This window comes from Dermacentor silvarum, chromosome 5 (assembly GCF_013339745.2).
Source record: "Dermacentor silvarum isolate Dsil-2018 chromosome 5, BIME_Dsil_1.4, whole genome shotgun sequence".
Lineage (NCBI taxonomy): Eukaryota > Metazoa > Arthropoda > Arachnida > Ixodida > Ixodidae > Dermacentor > Dermacentor silvarum.
The window spans coordinates 36,398,571-36,421,314 of record NC_051158.1 but is presented as its reverse complement, the minus strand read 5'-3'; the positions used below and the strand labels follow the sequence as shown (position 1 = coordinate 36,421,314).

Sequence of the window (22,744 nt, the reverse complement as noted above, 5' to 3'; positions counted from 1 at the left end):
AGGCACAGATACGTGAAGCTTTTATTCACAAACAATTCTTCCTTTCTGTTTTCCTCGATATGGAAAAAGCATACGACACCACGTGGCGGTTCGGGATACTGAGAGACCTCTCCCACTTTGGTATACGTGGTAATATGTTAAATGTGATTGAAAGTTATCTGCTGAATCGCACATTCCGTGTTCGAGTTGGCAATGCATTATCACGGCCTTTCGTGCAGGAAACCGGAGTACCACAGGGTGGGGTGCTCAGTTGCCCTCTCTTCATTATAAAAATGAATTCCTTGCGTCTATGCATCCCACGCAACATGTTTTATTCAACGTATGTCGATGATATACAGATTGGATTTAAATCATGCAACCTTGCAATCTGTGAGCGGCAGGTTCAACTTGGTCTGAACAAGGTGGCTAAATGGGCAGACGAGAATGGGTTCTGCCTAAATCCACAAAAGAGTGCCTGCGTCCTTTTCTCTAGAAAGAGAGGACTGTACCCCGACATTGACCTGCAAGGACAGCGTCTACCTGTAAAAACGGAGCATAAATTCTTAGGCATAATTCTTGACACTAAGCTAACATTCATACCACACCTAAAACATCTAAAAACAAGTGCATGAAAACAATGAATATTTTAAAAGTGTTGTCACGCACTACATGGGGTAGTGACAGAAAGTGTCTGTTAAATTTGTATAAAAGCCTCATACGAACACGCCTAGACTACGGGGCCATAATTTACCAGTCAGCCACCCCAACCGCGTTGAAGATGCTGGACCCCATCCACCATCTAGGTATTCGCTTGTCTACAGGTGCCTTTAGGACAAGCCCTGTAGAAAGCCTTTACGTGGAATCCAATGAGTGGTCCCTCCACTTCCAGAGGACCTACACAGCTTTCATGTATTTTCTTAGAGTGAATGCAAACAGTGAACATCCCTCATATTCCACCGTAAATGATTTGTCCAGCTCCCACCTCTTTCATAACCGACCTGCAGTAAGAGAGCCCTTCTCGTTGCGTGTGAGAAGTCTGGCTGAGGAAATGGATGTCCCACTCTTTGAACATCGTCTAATGACACCCACTATACAGGTCTCACCGTGGCAGTGGCAGATTGTCGACTGTGATATGTCCTTTTTACATGTTTCGAAGCACGCCCCAGTTGCACACATTCGAATGCATTTCCTCGAACTGCAGCATAAATACTCCTGTCCGGAATTTTACACCGATGCATCAAAGTCTCAAGCTGGCGTCTCTTATGCAGCGGTTGGCCCATCATTTTCAGATGCCGACGCCCTGCACCCCCAAACGAGCATTTTCACAGCAGAGGCTTGTGCAATACTGTCGGCTCTTAAACATATCAAAGAATCGAAAATACCAAAAGCAATTATCTACACAGACTCGCTGAGCGTAGTAAAAGCTTTAAAATCTCTTAAAAGGCACAAAAATCCAGTAATGGTATCACTTTATTCATTAATATGTAATATATATGCGTCTGGACAGCATGTTGTGGTGTGCTGGGTGCCAGGACACCGAGACATCGAGGGAAATGTACTGGCAGACCAGATTGCCACATCCATCGACGCAAAAGCTGGAAACACATCCATGCCCGTCCCTGTTCCCGATATGAAGCCATATCTACGCAAGAGACTTCGAGCCCACTGGCAACGTTTGTGGGACGCCCAGAGTCTAAACAAACTTCATTTAATTAAGCCTCGCTTAGGGAACTGGCCATCCACCACGAAATCTAGAAGAAATGATGTCCTATTCTGTAGGCTCAGAATAGGACACACTTACGGCACGCACAATTACTTGTTGTCTGGAGGCGAACCCCCGACCTGTACTAGATGTGGGGAGGTACTTACTGTACTTCACATCCTAGTGCAGTGTCCTCTAATAGAACCTGAAAGAAAGAAACACTTTGTTCAAGCCTATAGAGAGAACATACCCCTTCACCCAGCGATGTTTTTAGCTAATGACCCGGTATTTCAGCACGACTCAGTTCTAGCCTTTTTAAACGACATCGACATTTTGCAAGTTCTTCGCCCGAGAGATTCGTAGCAGGGTCCTCTTTCAGAGGACGCTGCTGCGACAGCATTTTGAAATGCACTCTCCTCCAGGCTCTTGCTTCTAAGGGTCTCTGTGAGGCAGTAGTGCCTTGTATCGCTCAAAGCTTTTTTATACCATATTATATTCATTGCGCCCCTATCACATCATTGTCATGATCTTATTAATTTTGTCTTTTACGCACCTTTAGTGCGCAGGATTTTAGGCCCCTTTACAGCCACCCTACACCTACCCACTGTCATTGATCATACCATTGCTCACTCACTACACCACGTCTTGGCGCTCTTTGGCCATAGCTGGCCCTTGCGCCAGAAAACAACATATATCATCATCATCATCATCAATCTTCCGCTGCTTTTACTATGCCAGCGAAATTGCTGATGATATTACAATGCTTATCTTTCAGTGCGTACATTTTGCCTTGCCCTATGCCACGTTTTCTTCTTACTGATTTCATGCTACGTCTATATTTTACTGCTTCCTCAATCTTTTCCACATTATAATTTCGGATGTCCCTTAATTTCTTCGTGTTAATCAGTTTCGACAGCTCAGCGAATTCTATCTGATCTCTCGAGTTTCACACTTTCATGTTTTGGTGTTTCTTTATTAGGTTCTTTGTTACTTGGGAGAGCTTACCTACTGGATGCCCCTTGGTGCCTTACCTGCCACTTCAATTGCGGCTTCTGAGATCAGCCTAGTTACGGTTTCATTCATTACCTCTATGCTGTCTTCATCTTCCTGTTCCAAAGCTGCATACTTGCGAGCACCAGCCTGAATTGGTCTGCTTTTACCCTTACTGCGACTAGGTTGGCCTGTTTCTTGTTGACTAATTTTATTCTTTCTCTCTTCAACTTGAGAGAAATCCTAGACCTACTAACCTATGGTCACTGCACTTTATCCTACCTAACACTTGTACATCCAGCACTATGCTTGGATTGGCAGAGAGTATGAAATCTATTTCATTCGTTGTCTCTCCATTAGGGGTTTTCCAGGTGCAATTCCTGTTGCTGCGCTTCCTGAAGAAGGTATTCATTAATCGGAGCTTATTCGTTTCCTCGAATTCTACCAACATCTCTCCTCTAGTGTTCCAAAAATCGATGCCGTAGTTGCCTATTGCCTGCTCACCAGCTCGCCTTTTCCCCACTTTTGCATTGAAGTCGCCCATGACTACAGTTTACTACTGAGTTTGCACCTTTCTCATTGCTAATTCAACATATTCATAAAACTGTTCTATTTCTCCATCATCGTGACTAGACGTTGGGGCGTATGCTTGTATTACCTTTATTCTATATTTGCTATTCAGCTTTATTACTACGACTGCTGCCCTCTAATTAACGCTTAAGAATTCATCAATGTTGCCCGCTATGTGCTCATGGACTATAAATTCTACTCCGAATTCTTTGTTATCTGGAAGACCTCTGTAGCAGAGGACGTGGCCATTGATCAGCACTGTGTAAGCCTCACCAGTTCTAACCTCACTAAGGCCAATAATGTCCCATGCAATATCTGACAAATCTTCATATAGCCCTGCTAAGCTAGCCTCACTCGATGGGGCACGCGCGTTGAACGTTGCCAGGTTCAGTTCCCAGTGGCGGCCTGTCCGGACCCAGAGATTCTTAGCACCCTCTGCCGCGTCGCAGGTCTGACTGCCGCCTTGGTCATGTCTTCCGCAGCCGCTGGGGACTGAGAGCCATGGGTTAATTGTAGGAGTAATGAGGAAGGTAGTGGCCGAATACTGCACCAGCGAAGCCAATTCCTGTTCTGGTGAGGGATTGACTTCGTTGAAGCTTAGTGGGCCTTCCTATTTTGATTGCACCTGGATTAGTATAGCCCCACTAGCTCTCGGCAGTATTTTTTGCCAGTGTCAGGCCCCCCTCCACGCCGGAAAATGTAGTGGACTGAAAGAGGGTTCGAACTTAAGACCTTCCGATTAGAAGTCGGGTGTTCTACCTCTGCTCTACGCCACCACCATATAGTTCGTATAGTTGTCTACTAATTTTCTATCGCAAACGATGCTTCGGCTTTCGTGCGAGGCTGTGACATTTTTAGGTATACCATTTCCGTAGATAATAAAGCCGGCAACCGGCATGTCTGCTGATGTAAGGATGACCATATTTAAACGGATTTATTATACGTGAGTGGTGATTCGCGCGGGAGCTATTCGGTTGTGTAAAAACGCCTTTATTAGCTGGAAGCTTGCAGCAGTCATGTTCGGCAATGTCCGGGAGTGTTCTCAAAAACTTTTTTAGGAGTTCTTAGCAGCTATATGAACAATTAGCAAGTTATAATCTTACCTGCACATAGGACGACTAAGGCTGTCGTAGACCTACAAACCCTGTGTGGGTGGGCCAACCTCAGGGATCATTCAAGCCGGCTAGCCCTAAGACCCTCGGCCTGTAATTGTCTTCTGGTCCAGAAGGCCATGACGCAGTACACTTACACCACTTGGGTTCTGACTCTGGACATGTGGGAGCTTTCCAGTGGCTTCTAGAACGCTTTGGTGTTATAGGTAATGAGAAAGCATATGAGGTACCCGAAAGAGGGTTATTTACTGTTGGAATATCGCTTAAGCGACGCGGGGATGAATGTACGACAAAGACGATGCGCTAGTCTTTGCTTTCCGCCTCGCTTAAGCGCTATGGTCACAGTAAATGTATCAAAGAAACTGGTTCAACAAAACCGTACGAGAAGTAATTATCAACTCAGTATCGCGAATTTTTTTAAGCAAAGCTTTTGTAACACGAAGGCAACGAGAACTGAAACGTAGGCTGCAAGATTCATAACAGGGAGAAGGCGCCCACTGCCTACCTTTGTACTTCTTATTTCTCAGCTCGCCGTGGTATCCGGGCGAGGCGGGTGCTACAGGGCCGCCAGGCTAGCTAGCAAACGTAAAATGGACGTGATTCCCCAGTTCTGTGATAAATGTTTAAGGAAGAACTCAGAACTCACATCTGAACGAAGTTGTGAATGCAACGAAAGCTCGGCCGCTGAGAAATCTGTGCTCTGGAAATGCAGAGGGGGGAGGAGTGGCTGCACTAGGCTACCTTGAGACGGTCGATTAAGATTGTCTGCCCAAGTCCATGCAGCGCAATGACAAACTTTGGAGGAATGGCGGAGGATCGAAAAGGGTTTGTCATAGGCCGGCGCTTAAGGAGCGAGTACGCCGTCTCGCCTAAGAAAAGCGTGTGCGGCGTAGGCAAGCTACGGGAGCTCGTAAATGGGTTTCTTGACGGACCTAGGGTGCTATAACGCAAATTTATTCCATTCTGATTTTATTCCTATCTCCGGATGTCAAATTATCGTAACCGCTGACGGAAGCACGGCCGGTGACGCGTAAGTCTGTTTCAAAAGTCTAATCACACGTTCTTCTTGTATATAGAGGCGACATTTAGTTGGTCTCAAAGAATATAGCACTGCCTACCGCGACAGGGTTTTCTCATCTGATTGGCTGACGAGATGCCAGAAGTGCGCACAAAAGGATCGGGTTTTGATGGGGTCAAGGTGGTGAAGCAAGATCAGATTACTGGGCGAGTGGAAGTGCGTGCCAGCGTCACAGATTGGTCCAGTTCTCCTTGTTTAGGTTGCTGTGGCTCGTCGACGATTGCGGCGGCGTGCAACAGTTCTTTAATATGCCTCCATAACGGATGCTCTCTGAAGAAGATTTAGCACAGCGATGTCGTATACGTGGCCGAAAAGGCGCGACAACGTTATGCGCGCACGCAAAATTTCTATTATATACAAATAAATGAATTCTCGTTGGCAGCTGCGAGTAAAGGGCGCCACTGCCATCAGTGGACCGCCGTCTTCTATTCTTCTGGGAATGGGCCAGTCTCCCGCTATTCCAAAAACGTTTTGTTCCGCATATTAAAATTATTTAATTACGGTGCCTAAAAATATCGATTATTTGATCGACGGTTTTTGTTAGGTGCTGGTAAGCATTTCCGTTGGAATTCTACTAGCAAAATTATGCAGCTTAATTATCAGCAACTTTAACTATTTGTAAGTGTTGACAACTTTTGGCAGATTCGGAAGTCTGGAAAAATAAAACTTCAACATGAGGTTTCGTAGAAACTGGAGCCCACCGCCTCAATCACCCGCCTCGCTCCCACCATCCACACGAAACAAAATTTGCGCTTTCGTCAACTCAGCAACATAATTTTTCATTGACAGGTACAGTGACAGCATATAAGCTTCTCTCGGGTTGTCAAATTTTTAGATCCCATGTCTAGGTTATTTTAACAATGTCTCAAACAACCGTGGATGCTCAAGAGTGCGTGTTATACGGCGCTGTGGGGGCCGTATCTTCAAAGCGATTTGCGACATGGGCTAAGTGCGCCGGCGGACAGTAGCTTCGTATGCGCTGTGCTAGCGACGTTTGATTCGCGTCTAGTGTGCCTTCAACTAGAGCTGGAGCCTCCACGTGCTTTGTTCAGCTCCTGCACAGTGCTGTACAGCACTGTACAGGACAGACAAGCGAGAGACTGACGGAAGGCCAATTCACTCGCTGCTGCTCACGCGCTTCCTCACTCCAGCATTTTGACAGCAAGTTTCTGCGGTCATCGAGCGAGATGTGTTCATGCTTACCTGCACGCACCTGACATTACGCTTGTTAATTTAGTTAGCAAGCGAATGTTTGCAAGTTTATACGGCAGATGAAACTAGTATCCTTACTTCGTGTAGCTGTCTACAAATTTGCTATCGCAATCGATGCTTCACGTTTCGGGTGAAACTGCGACGTTTTCATGCATGAGTGATTCGACAACTTACGTACAGATTATTAGTATTATTAAAGGGCAGCTGAATCACTTTTCGAAAAAATGTGAGCTTTCAACGAATTATTATAGTTTTTCACCCATTGAAAACGACAGTGATAGGTTAAGAGACCAGAAGTCACCGCAGATTGCTTTAATTTAGCAAAAACAAGCCGCAGCGTCTGCGGTATACGCCGTGGGTCGTTTAACGGGTTCTGATGGCGAAGGCACCCGCGACGTCATCTGAGGTATCCGCGAGGAGCGTGATTCGAATAGAGCGCGAGGAGGTCATCCTCGCGCCCGCTCTTTCGCCACTACGCTCGGCGCGCGAAGGCGGCGGAGCTTCAACGAAAATTTAAAGCGTGATTGCATCGCTGCTACGCGCATAATCGTGAAAATACCTGCAGGAGTTGAGTTCTACTATGTCAACCTTCCAAACCACCGTAAATCTTTGAATTCTAAAACCTCTTCAGCTTCCCTTTAATTCCCGTCGAGGGGTTTTACCTTACACAAGAGCACGTAGCCAATGTTGACAGACATTCAAACGAAGTTTGACTAGCAGCCAAATCTCTTTCAATTTGAACACCACCTATGCAAACGCCCTTTTTTCATTACTGTACATTATTGTGCACCGGTCCGCACTGCTGTACAGCACTGTACAGGAGCTGAACAAGGCACGTGGAGGCTCCAGCTCTAGTTGAAGGCACACTAGACCACCTTACTCCCAATGAAAGCTTATAGAACTTAGTAATAAGGTGTCAGGAGGCTTCTGCATGATGCCTGACTTGACAACCATTCCGTCGCGACATAATGGAGCGCGAAGGCACAATTACAAAGAAGAGACATAGATAAACCTCACAGGCATATCCCTGTCTGTTTTCTTTTTTTTTTTGTAATTGTGCGTTTGCGCTAAATTCTGTTGGTAAGCAAACACCAACTAGCCCAGCAACAAGTCATACAGAACCATTTCTTCATGAGTCTAAAGAATGCAGTAAGAAGTAAATCAAGGGTGTTATGCAAGATGCCCCGAGTTTGTCGCTTGCCTGAGTTCCCTGGACAGCCATCAGTGAACAAAGATAGCGTGGAACGCGCGGAAGCAGCAGACAAAAATTGGAGGACGCTTAAGATTCGCCTTTGAAAGTATTTTTTTTTTGTAGGACAGGTATTTTATCTACATGAACAACTCTGAAATGTATGTGGTTTACTTTGTTAAGTTTTAAGCCACTTTAGTGATGTTGAGTCCAGGATGTAAAGTTCACAATTTTAGTTCATCTAACGAAATTACTTTCAAAATTATTCTCATCTGCGCAGACAAGTACCATGGTGACAAAGGAGAAACACCGGTCCAATACCCTGACTATCATACTCCACTTAGTGACATCTTTCTAGAAGCTTGTAAGGAGCTTGGTTATAACAAAGTTGATTACAACGGCGAAAAACATACGGGTAAGCTATAACCAAGCTGTTATTTTCTTAATAAAATCGTTCCTATGGGCTCTACCTACTGATATTGACAAGCGTTGCAGTAATTCTTGCTCAATCGTTGTGTTTTTTTCCCAAGTTATTTACATTATCTGGCTTCTTCTGCCTTTACTAATGTTATTTGTCTGTTTATGTGTGTGCATAATATATTGTGATATATTTCCCCTTCAACAATACCATCACTTAGAACATCCGGAACCCGAGAATAAAAAAACATTAAGTACTTATTAATGTATATTGTTTCGAAGAGGAACTTCAGCAATTCTTCGGTGGCAAATGTGTTCTACCAGTGTCCTTTAAGAGTAAAGGTTTCTTACGAGGTGATGTAGGATAGTATGAAAGCAACTTTAATGCACACTCTTCTTTGGAAATAGGATGGCTTTCGGGATCTCATCTTGTTTACATTCGATCATGACGACTATTGCAGTGTTTTTTTATGAAATAACTATTTGATTTTTTTACAGGATATTCTAGGGTACAGTGCAACACATTGAAAGGTATTCGAATGGGTGCCAGCACGTGCTTCCTTGATCCGATACGTCAACAGCGCACCAACCTACACATTTCTACAAAGAGCACAGTGACGAAGGTAACTATGATTTCCATTTAAAGCGAATTTATATTGGCCGCCACAAGAGGATAACTGAACAGTCACTTTCTCTGAAGATGGCTGCATCAGCGCGCTACACTCTTGGAATTAAAATAACATTTCACATAAAGTTCTATCCACACACACAAGGAGGAGTCGCTGAAATGCTACCTAAACTAGAAGAATAACCCCACACTTAAACATTCATAAACCAACGGTAGTGAAGCGTTGAGGCAGTGGTCGTCAGTAAATGTTCGCGATAATCTTCATATGAAACATTGCAGCAGAAACTTTGTGCGCATAAATGTGCATGCGTTATCGTTTATATCATTCAAATGCATTGCAAAAAATGTGTTTATCAAATAAGTACCCCTAAATATTCATGCGTCACTTTAGCGAATATTTGGGATATGGAACAAAATCATTTGATTTTGTGACCATGACATTGTTACGAGGTTCTGTTGTTATGAGGTTTATAACCAATGCATCACGGTGTTCCGTAGGAGAAATGTATCGTACAGTGTTTTCCAAAAGGGATCATAACACGAAAGTTCATCTGCGTTGGGCTGTCGTTGGCGGTAATGGGAACCATCCTTGATTAACCATAACGTCGGAATGCTCAAGCGCAGCTTAAACGTCGAGTGTGGGAGTACCTCGAGCAGCATCAGGCTCGTTGGGCCGAAGTTCAAAGTCGAACGATGTATTCGTGCAAACGATTTCAGGCTCGTTAAAGAAAGACAGCAGAGTTGTGCGAGATTGCAGAAGCACATCCGATTTTAAGGCAGGCTGTTTCTTTTAAGATTTCAACAATAAGCTCATTCAGAACTTCATTTGCCTAAAATGAACTATAGAATTTAAAACGTTGCCCGCATATGATTGACACATAGATGAAAGCTTGCCCGCATAAAACGTTTTCGAGCACCTTGCAAATATTCTTTTTAGAAAGGATTTATTCAGTCCAGAAGCACGCAGCCTTTGCTTTGGGGTTCCCATATTTTCACTTAATTTATTATCGCTCGTATTTGTAGTATTCCCAAACATTGGCCTAAATTATGCGATGTCAGCAAAACACACTATTAGCCTTCTGGGTTGTTAGTTTCGTATTTTATTGCTACGGCCGTAATTAGTCCACAAACTGTCATAAACTTTTGGACTACGTTTTGCACGATCCATTGTTTAGCTCATGGAAGAAACACAGGTAACCGACTACGAACCTCACATAGTGCATAAAAACACACACAAATAAAACAAGGTTACACAGGTGGTTTGCATTGCTTCAGACTTTAAACCCAACAACATTACAGTTTTTCAACACACTATACATAACATTTGCTCTATGTTCACTAAAGATAACATCAGTGTTCCGTAGCGAAAAAGCTCTGGGAATCGTTCTAGCCCCTTTTAAAAGAATGTTTTCAAAGACTGCGTTCATTCCACGCCTTCGCAATTTTGATGCGCGTTCTGGTTACGTTCCGAAAACTTGCATATTTAATTTATTGCAAAATCCACCTTATCCACAAATCGAACATTAAATATACATCATCAATAACGGGCCCTTTATTTTCACCCAAAATAAACAAGTTGGCTTGTTTAGTTCATTACGACACTGTAGGAATCCACCAAAAATGTCGTGTAATGCATTAAAATACATAAAAAGGTTACTAATTTACTTTCTTTACAGGAACGTCCCTGAGTTTTAAGACGTCAATCTGATCATTTGCAAACGTGTCTTTACTCTTTACGGCCTCAGCCATTTGTCCTCATTGAGCAGTTTCGCCAAGGTCACCGCCTACGTACACACCTAAGGCTTTTGCCTTAAAAAGAAAGCAACGTGTGACTCATGATGGAAACGAACCTCTCCTGTGATGCACAGCAGCCCGGTGTGCTAACCATTAGGCTGCGATCGCACGCATACATCTCTAGTTCTGAGAGATTTTGGTTGGCAAGAGGAAGAGGCGCTATTTTCTGCAGTCTCTTAGGGAGCACGACTCAGCGCCTTCGGGAAAGGGTGGGGGATGTAATGAAGAAAGAGAAAGAAAATAGAGAGAAGGTCGATTGTCACACACACTGTGAACGAGGCGCCAAAAATTCCAAAGCCGACTTAACAGCTTCCGAAAATAGTCCCACGAAAGCAAAGACAATTAGTAGGGGCATTCTGGTGCACCAGCGAAAGCCTGTTGCTGTCCGAAAGACTGAGTCAGAGCCCAGAGTTGTCAAAACACAACAAAATATTCACGCAAGGCGGTTGCACAAACACGTGCACACTTAGGCTAGATACAACACCATACAATTCAGATTGGTATTCACAAAACACAGGAAAATAATTAACGACAAGTACTAATAGTCCAACACGTAAATAGGAACAGTAAGTGTCCAATCGTATTCACCCGTGCTGGTCTTGAGCCGGACGATCTCGGCATAGCTCGAGGCAAATCTCGTAGAAACAACTTTTTCCTGAAATGCAGACGCTCGATGAACTCGGCGACTAGCCTGCCTGGGAATCCCTTCTTTTCCGCAGACGGTCAGTCTTCACGTTACATCTGTTCACCGGCGCGGTCTGATCCCCCTTCTGATTTCGGCACGACGTTTCCATAGGCGTTCTCGACTCTTCCTATCGGAGTCGTGCTCCCGTAGCAGAAAAAAAGCCTGGGGATCTTCTAGTCAATTCTCGCATCTTCGACCGCCGCCGTCGGAGCATCATCGAGGGGGGGGTGGTGACTCATCTGTAGGCGCACGCACGCAATAGTAATCTCTCTCTCTCTCTCTCTCTCTCTCTCTCGACTCGCCAGGTGAGAAGGTTTCTCGGCGCTCTCTCTCTCGCTGGTTACCGTCGACTTCGCGTAACTGGTGGATGCTTCTAGACTTCGTTGGTCGCGTGGGCTGTTTGAGGCGTTTGCACTCTCCCCCTCTGTCGACGCTGCCGCGGGGCCGGCGGGCTTCTTTCGCTGGCTTGCGTGCCACACGGCGCGCGCTTAGATTATGCACTCTTTTGTGACACTGCCTCCCACATTAAGAGTGTTCTGCAAAAATATTCAAGAAAACACAAAACTAGCACGCACAAAAGTCCACTACGCACGGGTCCGTAGGTCCATAAATAAGTCCGCCACAAATCACACGTCACTTCACTTGCGATACCTCGAGTAAAAACACAAGTAACAAAGGTACACTTGGACTACACACTAACATATCTCTCACGTAACTAGTAGACGTATTATACAATAACACATCCCTCGCGTAATAAGTAGACTTGTATTATACGATAACACATTCCTTGCTTAACTAGTACACTTGTATTACACAATAGCGCATCTCTCGCGTAACAAGGTAAAAATTATGAAATAGAGCATGTACAATTATACAAAACTTTGGTAGAGTAGTTTTCAAACAAATCAACACTCTGCTAATAATGTATGAATAAGCATTCCGTGCACTCAATCAAAACGCTTTGCACCACACATAATCGTCAACGGGTTTTAAATTTGAATTTTCTGTCTTTGGCCTTACGATGGTAGTGGTTCGGATTGTCAGTGGGTCGAACTCCCTAGATGTTTCCTAGGATTACGTCATACAGTAGGCTATCCATTCAAACATCTGTTACACTCCCACTGTAGTAGGGGTTCTCGACCGCAATCTTGGCTTCGGGAAGGAGCTTAGCCTTACCATCAAGCAGGTAAACTAAATGGCTTTCGCCCGTGAACTCATCATTTTTGACCAAGTCTCTTCGCACGATCACTGTGCTGCTGCCGGTATCTCGTAACACCGTGATTGGTTTTCCTGTCATTTTTCCGGCCAGTACAGGCATTCCTTTAACGGGAAATTCCGGGTGTTGCGTCATCACAGCATTAACGAAGGGAATTGTTATTTTCGTTTCGGAGTTCTACAAAGCCGGCGTTTATGTCTTATTCTTTATGTTCTGACGGGGCATACACACAGGATGCTTGGGGAGCTTCTTTCCCTCCATTGTGACATGTATCGGCTTTGTGCCCAGTTCGCCCACATTTAAAGCATTTGACATCGTTGGGGCGCGTAAAATTGCTCCGACAATTGCTAGCATGGTGGTTCAGTCGATTACAGAGATAACACTTCGGAACAGGCTTCTGAGGGTTTCTCCTTTCATCGGATGCCGGTTTCTATGCGCCCTCTGGCTCCTCATTTTTGATCTTGGAGAGAGTGGTGCCTCCCTGTGCTTCCACAAATTGGTCTACCAATTCCAGCATATCTTGAGGCGACTTAGCTTTCCTTTCTTGCAGATAGAGTGACAGGTTCGGGTGGCAACTGATGAGGAATTGCTCCTTGATCAGAAGCTCTCAAAACGCAACGTACTCTTGTGCAGTCTCTGAAAGTTCGGTCCACCTATCAGAATAGTGGCCGAGCCGCGTGGCAAATTGCGTGGCAGTCTCGCCATCGGCAGGCTTTCTGGTCCTAAACTTCTCGGAAGCCTTCTATGGTGAACCTAAATCTGTTTAGTAGAGCGGCATTCACTCTTCCATAATTAGAGATATTGGTTGGCGTCAGTCTACCATACACACTAAGTGCTTCGCCATTCAAACACGTGCTCCACGCAGTCGCCCATTGATCCTCTGGCCAATTCTGTCTTTATCAACAGTCTCAAACCTGTGCAAGTAAGCATCCAGGTCATCTTTTCTTTCATCGAATACCACAAGCAGCTTGCTTGGGTTCAGACGGAAGTTAGTTTTTTCCCTTTCAGTGTTATCGACCCTTGCCTGGGCGGGAGCGTCTGTGCGCTGCTGCAAACTAAGTCGTTCGATTTCTAACTCGAGCGTTCATTGGGTAGCTTCATGATTATGGGCAGGAATGTAGCTAAAATTTTTTTGCACAATATATGGCACACAATGCCAATGTTGTCTAAGTGTTCGCTATTTGTTTCTGGTGGCACAGCAGCAGCTGGCTTCATAACCATACTTGATGCTCAATAGATATAGCGAGCGCTAAGCTTTAAAAGTTTCGCATTAGGAGCTCCTGTCCTTCCCTTACGAAATAGTTTAGCAAGACGCCCATTTTTACGTGAAAAATTTGTTTGTAATAGCACTTCCTTGGTGGTATCTGGTCATCTTAACCTGGCTGTAATTCAAGCAATTCAATGGATTCAAGAGGAGATGAAAACGCGAACTGATCAATAGTGGACAGCCAAAGGAAAATGCCCCGAGCCAACAATGAACAAGGGGACCAGAGATCCCACGAACACTTTTCTTCGTCAAACGCTGGCCACAATCTAAGGATTGTTCATTTGGTCAGCTCTTAATCACTTGTGTAGATGCGGCATTACCTCAGTATAATCGCACAGCAGCAGAGGCGTAGCGTGGGGAGCACACTGGTGACCTGATCCCCCCCTATGTAAACCTGACGTTCAACGATGAGCGGCAACAACCACCTGACCTGTCGCCCTCGCCTTATCAAGTGCAGACTGCGACTTCCAAAAAATTCCTGGCTATGCCGTTCCACAGCAGATTCATTACTAATCAAATATTTCACATGCCTATTAGTTTCCAAAGGGCAGTACTTAGCGAGACATCGCACAATGTATTTCCTAAGGGAGAGAACGAATATGTGGTCGCTTTCTAATACAATCAAAATGCTGTTTTCTAAGCATTGCTAGACTGCATTTTTCTGTAGTTGTAATTATTGATCACAACCGTTTATGTAAATTAAGGTAATTATGGTTAGCATTGAGGAACTGGAGTGGCATTAGCAATTCTAGACAGCTGTGGCTGTTTGTAGAATTGACTTTTTTGTGTACAATATATTCACCTACTCATCACCTAATATCACTGCTTTTTTGTGTATAGATAACGCTTGATTCAAATAAGAAAGCCACTGGAGTGGAATTTATCAAGGACGGCGAGAACAAGAAAGTGAGAGCGAAGCATGAGGTGATTGTTTCCGCAGGAGCCATCGGCTCTCCCAAGCTGCTCATGCTCTCAGGAATTGGACGCAAAGATGATTTGCAAAGACTGGGAGTGAGTTTTTCTTTTCTACAGAGACTATATTTTTGTTAACACCAGTATATCTGGCAATCTCATAAACAACTGATCATTCAATATACTGTTCCTGTTGAAATGGTGACCGGTAACATGCAAATCCTTAATGCAGATGCTATGCTTGAGTGGTAAAAGCAGTAATCACAGACACAGAGTCGAATATGTTCAGGTGTACGCATGAGCGTGGAAAGAAGTCCTTCAGGAGCACGGTAATATCGGCTGTAAGATTGTAATGAGAGTCAGAAGCTATTGATAGAGACAATCTATAGCAGGCATTCGCCATTTATTGAGTTCGGGACTCTGCAGAGCTCAGTTAAAGTCAAAGTCCTTCTACCAATGGTACACAACTGCAAAAGTTCTAGTGAGAAGCACAATTTATTCTTAGCTAAAAGTATACCTGTCATTGAGTTCGAAGAAAACGTTTCGGAAAGTTCTAGTAGAGGTATGCTGAATTATTCCTCGTAGACTTATATAGCTATCGATGCTTCCACTGCGCCATACCGAGGAAGAAATACCATAAGAAGCACTTGACAAAAAAAAAAAAAACGAAACATGGTGTGGCGAGAAAATAAAATGAAATTGACACATTTAGCGCACTGCTTTTTTCAGTACAATGTTATAAACATTAGAGCTCCTTATGCTATTCTGGAGCGAAAGTATGTGAAAGCATACGTCGTGTTTCTCTGTTAAGTAAATCTTTTTTTTTCGCCTGTGCGTGTGTGGAAGCATTCTAAAGGAAGGGAACAAGTTATGCATGAATGAGAGATGTCATGATATACCCATGCACTATATTAACCGCGTGGGGAGCGTGCACAACCGAGCACACTCTTGGCGTGGGGTGGCACATCCAGGTCAGCGCATCTAGGTCAGCGCGAGCGGGCGAGCCCAGGTGAGCCCTCGGGAACGCACACAGCGCGTATATAGTAGGGAAGGGGTTTTTCACATCCCCTAGTCACGGAGAACCGCTGCCCGTCCTGTGAAATCGTCCGAGTGTGGAAGGCCACATGGGTAGACGATGCTGGGGGGTGGTGTTGCTGATACTCTGCAAAATAGCGGGTCTCAATTTGCTGCCGCTCGTGGGTGATCGCCCCTCCTCGCTTCAAGTACTTCGCCTCCGAGCCTCGCAAAGCCGACTTTTTATTGCGATAGCAATTATATGGACACTCCAGGTACATCTGTGCCTTCGGCGTCGCCGAGATGTTCCGCATAAAGTCTAATGGCGATAACATCGTCGCCGCGTGCCGTATGTTGTATGCGAGAGTGAAAGCGTGCGAGGGTGAGCTGACGATGGCAGCTCAGTCTCTCTCGCGCAAAGGAGGAAAGCATGGAGGAAACATGCCGTCATCCATCGCGCTTCATATAAGCTTCACAGAGCCAATGTACAGGGTCTACCGCATCTTAGGTGAACACCTCATTAGTATTCAAGACATCATAGAAGCTGATGTTCAGCACATAATTCGAAAAATCATTATTGTGTTTATAGAAACAATGATTACACATCGTATATAGAACATTTCACTCGTGAAGTAGAATAAACGCTGTAGTTTTACCGGCTTGAATACTAATGAGGTGTTCCACTTAGATGTGGTAGACCCTGTACAACGGCGACCAATATCTTGGACGCCGAACGATGCTTTATTTCATTTTGGGAGTCAATCTCCGCAAGTGGCGTTGACTTCAAAATTTTTAAACAGCGGCCAGATGTTTCTCAAAAGGGGGTGGAATGAACTTTGCATACACTCCGTACGTATGTGCGACATGCAGATGCAGATTTTAATGTTCTATTTTGATTACTTGAAGGTTTATTGGTGCAAGGGCCAGATGTGGCCAATGAGTGCCAAGGCTAATTAATTGATTATTTATTTCTTACTAAATTAAACATTAACGAGGTCCCCGGTGACAACCTGCAAGGTTCCGGCGCCGTAGAATCGCAGCGCGATTAGAAGCTGGAGCAGCGGCGACACGGGGTGACCGCGTTCGTTGTCTTTTCGGGCCAGTGGTAGCATTTCCAATAGCCGTAGCACCACTTGCTTGGAAAAGCCGGTACCGCCACGAGGATTCCGCGTCGTTGTATTCTTCCATGGGATTCTGTCGATCTATAAAGCCGTGGCCGTATGGCGGCGCGTATCGGTATGCCTCATCCTCCGTAATGTCGTGCAGACGTCCAGCGAAATTGGCAAAGTCAGTGAGGCTGCCGTAATAGTCGACCATCTTGCTTGCTAGGCGAGAGTAGCGAAACAAAAAATTAAATTATGGGGTTTTACGTGCCAAAACCACGATCTGGTTATGAGGCACACCGTAGTGGGGGACTCCGGAAATTTGGACCACCTGGGGTCCTTTAACGTGCACCTAAATCTAAGTACACGGGTGTTTTGGCATTTCGCCCCCATCGAAATGCGGCCGCCGTGGCCGGGATTCGATCCCGCGACCTTGTGTTGAGCAGCCCAACACCATAGCCACTGAGCAACCACGGCGGGTTAGAGTAGCGACGGTCGCACTTAGGGTTGCCAATGGCTGTACTTTACTTTCCGGCACTCAAGTGTCGATTAAAGTTTGCCTTAAGTACAAGATTTTTCTATGACACACGTTAAGCATCGATCGGCTACGTAAGTCGTAAGTTAAGAGTAAGTTCCGCTTGGGAATACTATACAACGCCTTAGAATGCACTGAAAGAGTTGCTAGACGGGTCTCCCTTTTATATGTGAAAGCGTGGTGACGGCACTATGTCTATATATATATATATATATATATATATATATATATATATATATATATATATATATATATATATATATATATATAATGACGCGAAGTAAGCTGCCCACTACAGGCACAAGATCGCCAGAGAGAAGACGACGAAGGGCGCAGGTGTGCGCGCGTTCGCTTGAGTGTCGGCCATCATTAAAGAAGGCTGTTCTCTTTCGGCAAGTTCGTATTAATTGTCTTCGTGACATTTTACTGGTGGAGGTGCGGGGTATATGATACCATTGCCGGAGAAGCAGCGTACCCCTGACTCATCCCCAGTGAGTAGTCCGGGAGAGATTACTCCTGTGCACGTACGCACCAGCCGCCGTCTTCAAGGGTACCAACCTGAGCACGGTCTGTTGCCCGATCGTATCCGGACGATGAACCTGAGCCCACAGCCTCCTGCTGCTGTGGCTGTTTCGCCGGCGCAGATCATCTTCAACCAGCCACAGACGCCGATTGCGTTCCACGGAGATGCTACTGAAGACGTGGAAGATTGGCTAGACCATTTCGAGCGGGTCGCCGAATGCAACGGATGGAACCAAGACCGCAAGTTGCGCAACGTGTACTTCGCGCTCCAAGACTCCGCGAGGACGTGGTTCCACAACCATGAAACGACATTGACTTCGTGGCACGAATTTCGACAGCAGCTGGTCGCCACATACTCCAACATGGACAGGAAGGAGCGAGTGGAGCTGGGAATACAGGCAAGATTCCAAGCCCCGAACGAGAGCGTCACCACGTATACTGAAGACATGGCTCGGCGGTTCAGACGTGCGGATGCCTCAATGGCCGAAGACAAGAAGGTGCGACATTTGATGCGAGGTGTGAAGCAAGAGATCTTTGCTGGACTTATTCGGAATCCGCCCACAACACTTGCAGACTTCCTTGCTGAAGCGACAGCAATGGAAAGGGCCCTTCGACAGCGTGCCAGACAATACAACCGCAACGTGATGGAACTTTCACACAGCCCCTCTAGCATGACCTCGGAAAACCACCTCGAGGACTTACGCAAATTGATCAGGGCTGCGGTATAAGAGAAGAGCTTCACAAAATGCAGGTAACCGACGCGCCGACAGCCCGAATTTCTGTGGCGGAGATAGTGCGCGACGAGACAAGGCAAGCCGTCCAAGCTCCTGAACGCTACGAGGTACCACAACAGCGGGAGCCAGTCCGAATGACTTATGCGGACTCCGTACGACGACCGTCGCTGTAGGGCCCCTCAAACGTCATGCGCCCCTTCGAACAGACTGAAGTAGTGTTCAGGCGTCGCAGTCCATCGTCCATCGAGGAGTCGAGGCCCAGAAAAAGCGACGTTTGGCGGGCTCCTGACCTCAGGCCCCTATGTTTTCATTGCGGAGAGGCTGGCCACGTTTACAGGATGTGCCCCTATCGACGAGTGGGCCTCCGCGGGTTCCCTCCAGGTGCACCTCGTCCACGACCTGGTCAGCGCCCGATGGAGATAGAGAACTTCATCGCCAGTCGTGACAGTTCATTCGAGCAGCGCAGGCACAAGCCCCGTTCTGCATCGCCTGCTCGATACCGATCGCCAAGTCCCTCATTTTATCGAGACGTTCGTAGACGTCGTTCACCCAGCCCTGCAAACCTGGAAAACTGAGTCCAGCGACCTCCGGAGGTGAGGCCGCGGACGCCGAGCGCTTCGAATATCCTCCATCACAACGACAACGACGACAAAGCACCGACGTTCAGTCACACTTCAGTGCCCAAAGGCAAGTGGTAACGTCAGACATACTGGTTGACACTGGTGCGGACAGCTAGATTATGAGCAGAGAGCTTGCGTCAAAGTTAAAGAAAGTTTTTACGCAGTGGACTGGGTCGCATGTCCGTACTGTTGGAGGGCATCTATTAATTCCCGTGGGCAGATGCACCGCTCGGGTAAATATTCGTGGATTTACGTACGTCGGGGCCTTCATTATTCTGCCCAGCTGCTCGGGGGACTTGATACTCGGCATGGACTTTCTACAGGCGAATGGAGCCATAATTAACCTCGAAAAATCAAGCGTGACGTTCTCTACGGCAAAAGCCATAGCAAGCGACGCTGGCGACAAGAATCCCACCGAAAACGCCTTGCGCATCGTCGTAGACAGCCTAACGGTACCGCCAAGAAGCAGCCTACTGACCCTGGTAACGTGCGACCCATTCGACGGCTATGAGGGCATCGCCGAGGCAAACATTCCGTTAATGCTTGAGCGGAACAATATATAAATATGTATATAGAACGAGAAGAAAGGGACCATCTTCCCTGTTACACTCGCTTTTATCTCGTTCCCCACCTGCGGATAGTTGTTTTTTCATCCACTTTAATGTCTGTTCATTTATCATTTACTTTAATTGAATAAAGTACTGAAGTAAGAATTCAGTAAGTACAAGTGATTTTCCCTATGTTGTCCTTGGTGTTAATGTTTGTTGGCTTTTTATGATATGATCAATAGAAATCGGGCCCCTCGGTTCGCTTTCTTCTCGTTCAATACATAACGACGGTCTCGAATCCGGCAACATTGATGCCTTCAGGTAGCATATGTGGGTTTATTGGCCACTTGCCATCACCCAAAAAGATCACGTGCTCGTGAGTGAGTGAGTGAAATAACTTTTATTACAGGTCCGGCGAGGACGCGAACTCGTCGCGCACCCGGCTAGTCCCACGTCGGGACCGGCAGGTCTAGCCCACCAGCCCGGTCGCGGGCACACCGGACAGCCAGGATTTGCTTGTCTAGAGCGGGGCTACGCAGAAGCGAGTCCCACTCATCCTTGCTGAACTTGGGGTATCTCGACCCGCACTCCCAGAGCATGTGTGCTAGAGTGGAGGTCTGCCCACAGGATGGGCAGGCGTCGTCGCGATATACGTCAGGGTAAACTTCGTGCAGAACGGCCAGACACGGATATGTGCCGGTCTGTAAAAGTCTAAGCGAAACAGCTTGCGCCCTATTCAATTTGGGGTGAGGGGGTGGAAAGACCCTTCTGGACATGTAGAAAAATTTTGTCACCTCGTTGTGAGTAGCGGGAGCATCCCTGTGGCCGTAGGGGGGAGGGGTGTCGGCTCTCCTTACAGAGGAAGCGTGGTCGGTGAGGTCGCGCGCAGCCTCGTGAGCAGACTCATTGAGGTTCGGGGGAGCACCCTCGACCGACCCTACGTGAGCGGGAAACCAGTGAATCGAATGATGCGTGAGAGCATCCGGATTAGAGACGCTAAGAAGACGAGCAGCCTGCTCGGCGATGCGACCCTTCTGAAATGCCCTAACTGCCGTTTTGGAATCGCTGTAGATCTCAGACCCACGACCGTCTAGCAGGGCGAGGGCGATGGCGGCTTGCTCGGCGACTTCGGGGTCTGAAGTGCGAATTGAAGCGCTATTGGAAAGCTTGCTGCTGGAGTCGACCACGACGACGGCAAAGGTCTTTCCATCGCTGTACTCCGCGGCGTCGACGAAGCGTGCTCTGATGCCTTGTTGATAGATCTGTTTCAGAATTGCTACTGCTCTCGCCTTGCGTCTGCCCTCGTTGTGGACGGGATGGACGTTTCGAGGCACGGGGGCCACTTCGAACTTGTCTCGAATGCACCTAGGGATCGGGGTACTGACCCTCGAAGATACCACAGGAGGGTAACCCAGCTCTTCGAGGATGCGTTTACCTGCCGCTGTGGTGGTCAGGCGAGCGAGTTGCGCGCGTTCTTGGGCTTCGGCAATCTCCTCGGCGGTGTTGTGTACCCCCAGCTTGAGGAGATCTTCGGTATGGGTCCTAATGGGTAGCCCGAGAGCCCTTTTGACTACTTTGCGGTTGAGAGCATTGAGCTTGTCTCGCTCCGCTCTGAGCCAGTTGTGCATAGAAATCGTGTACGTGAAGTGGCATAATACGAAGGCGTTGATAAGGGTGAGGAGATTGGCTTCCTTCATGCCTCTGTGTCTGTTTGCGATTCTGCGAACGAGGCGGAAGGCGTTGTCCGTCTTTGCGATGATCTTGCGGAGAGCCGTTCCGTTCCCGCCGTTGAATTCGACAAACATGCCCAGGACCCGAATGACGTCGACCCTGGGTATCACCCCTCCATCACAAGTGTGAAGACAGATGTTGCTTTCGGAGACTGGCTTCCAATCGTTCGGTCTTCTTCCCTTCTCTTTTCTGTAAAGCAGAAGCTCTGACTTGGCGGGGGAGCACCGCAGTCCGGTGGGGCGGAGATACTCCTCGATCACGTCGATCGCCTCCTGCATGGCTTCTTCGACTCTGCCCTCGCATCCCCCGGCGCACCAGATGGTAATGTCGTCGGCGTAGATGGTGTGCTTGACGTCCTCAACGCATGCCAACCTCTCGGAAAGACCAATCATACAGATGTTAAATAGTGTGGGGGAGATTACGGCGCCCTGAGGAGTGCCCCGTGCTCCGAGGGGCACATCTTCGGAGCGGAAGTCTCCAATGCGAAGATTGGCCTTCCTGTCCATTAAAAAAGAGCTTACGTAGCTGTGGAATCTGGAACCGAGACCTAGGTCTGAAATGGTCTTGACGATAAAGGCGTGTAGCACGTTGTCGAAAGCCTTCTCGAGGTCCAGACCGAGCAGAGCCTTGACGTCTCTGGAACGGCCGTCCACGATCTGATGCTTGATTAGTTTCATTGCATCCTGCGTCGAGAGTCCGGCGCGGAACCCGATCATGTTGTACGTGTAAACGTCGTTGTCTTCGAGGTACCCGTTGAGTCTGTTGAGGACGACGCGCTCCATGAGCGTGCCGCCGCAGGAGGTTAGAGAAATCGGCCTCAGGTTCTCGATGTTCGGGGCCTTGCCGGGCTTGGGAATCAGCACCGTGCAGGCCGACTTCCATTCTGCAGGAACCACGCCGCTCTTCCAGGACTCGTTGATTTTCTCGGTGAGAAAGACAATCGACGGGTCGTCGAGGTTTCTCAACATTCTGTTGGTGACTCCGTCCGGACCCGGCGCAGACTTGCGGTTGAGCGCGAAGATGGCCTGTCTGACCTCGGCAACGGAGAAGTCTTCGTCCAGCTCGGGGTGAGGAGGGCCTCGGTAGTCAGGGAGTTGGGTCGCCGGATCCCCGTCGCGCCGGATGGGCAGGTACTTCTGAATGAGCTTGGAGACGAGTACATCAACCGTGTGAGACCTGGTGGCTT

At 47.0% G+C, this 22,744-nt stretch overlaps 1 protein-coding gene across 1 annotated transcript in view; it reads left to right on the top strand.

Moving 5' to 3' along the window:
- Positions 1-15,052, top strand: part of LOC119454064 (glucose dehydrogenase [FAD, quinone]-like) — a 31,714-nt gene extending 16,662 nt beyond the window's left edge. Inside the window, exons 4-7 of the mRNA XM_037716075.2 lie at positions 8,113-8,247; positions 8,748-8,872; positions 14,680-14,850; positions 14,984-15,052. Coding sequence (XP_037572003.2) covers positions 8,113-8,247; positions 8,748-8,872; positions 14,680-14,850; positions 14,984-15,052 — 500 coding nt within the window. The remainder of the gene's footprint in view (positions 1-8,112; positions 8,248-8,747; positions 8,873-14,679; positions 14,851-14,983) is intronic.
- The last annotated feature ends 7,692 nt before the right edge of the window (positions 15,053-22,744 follow it).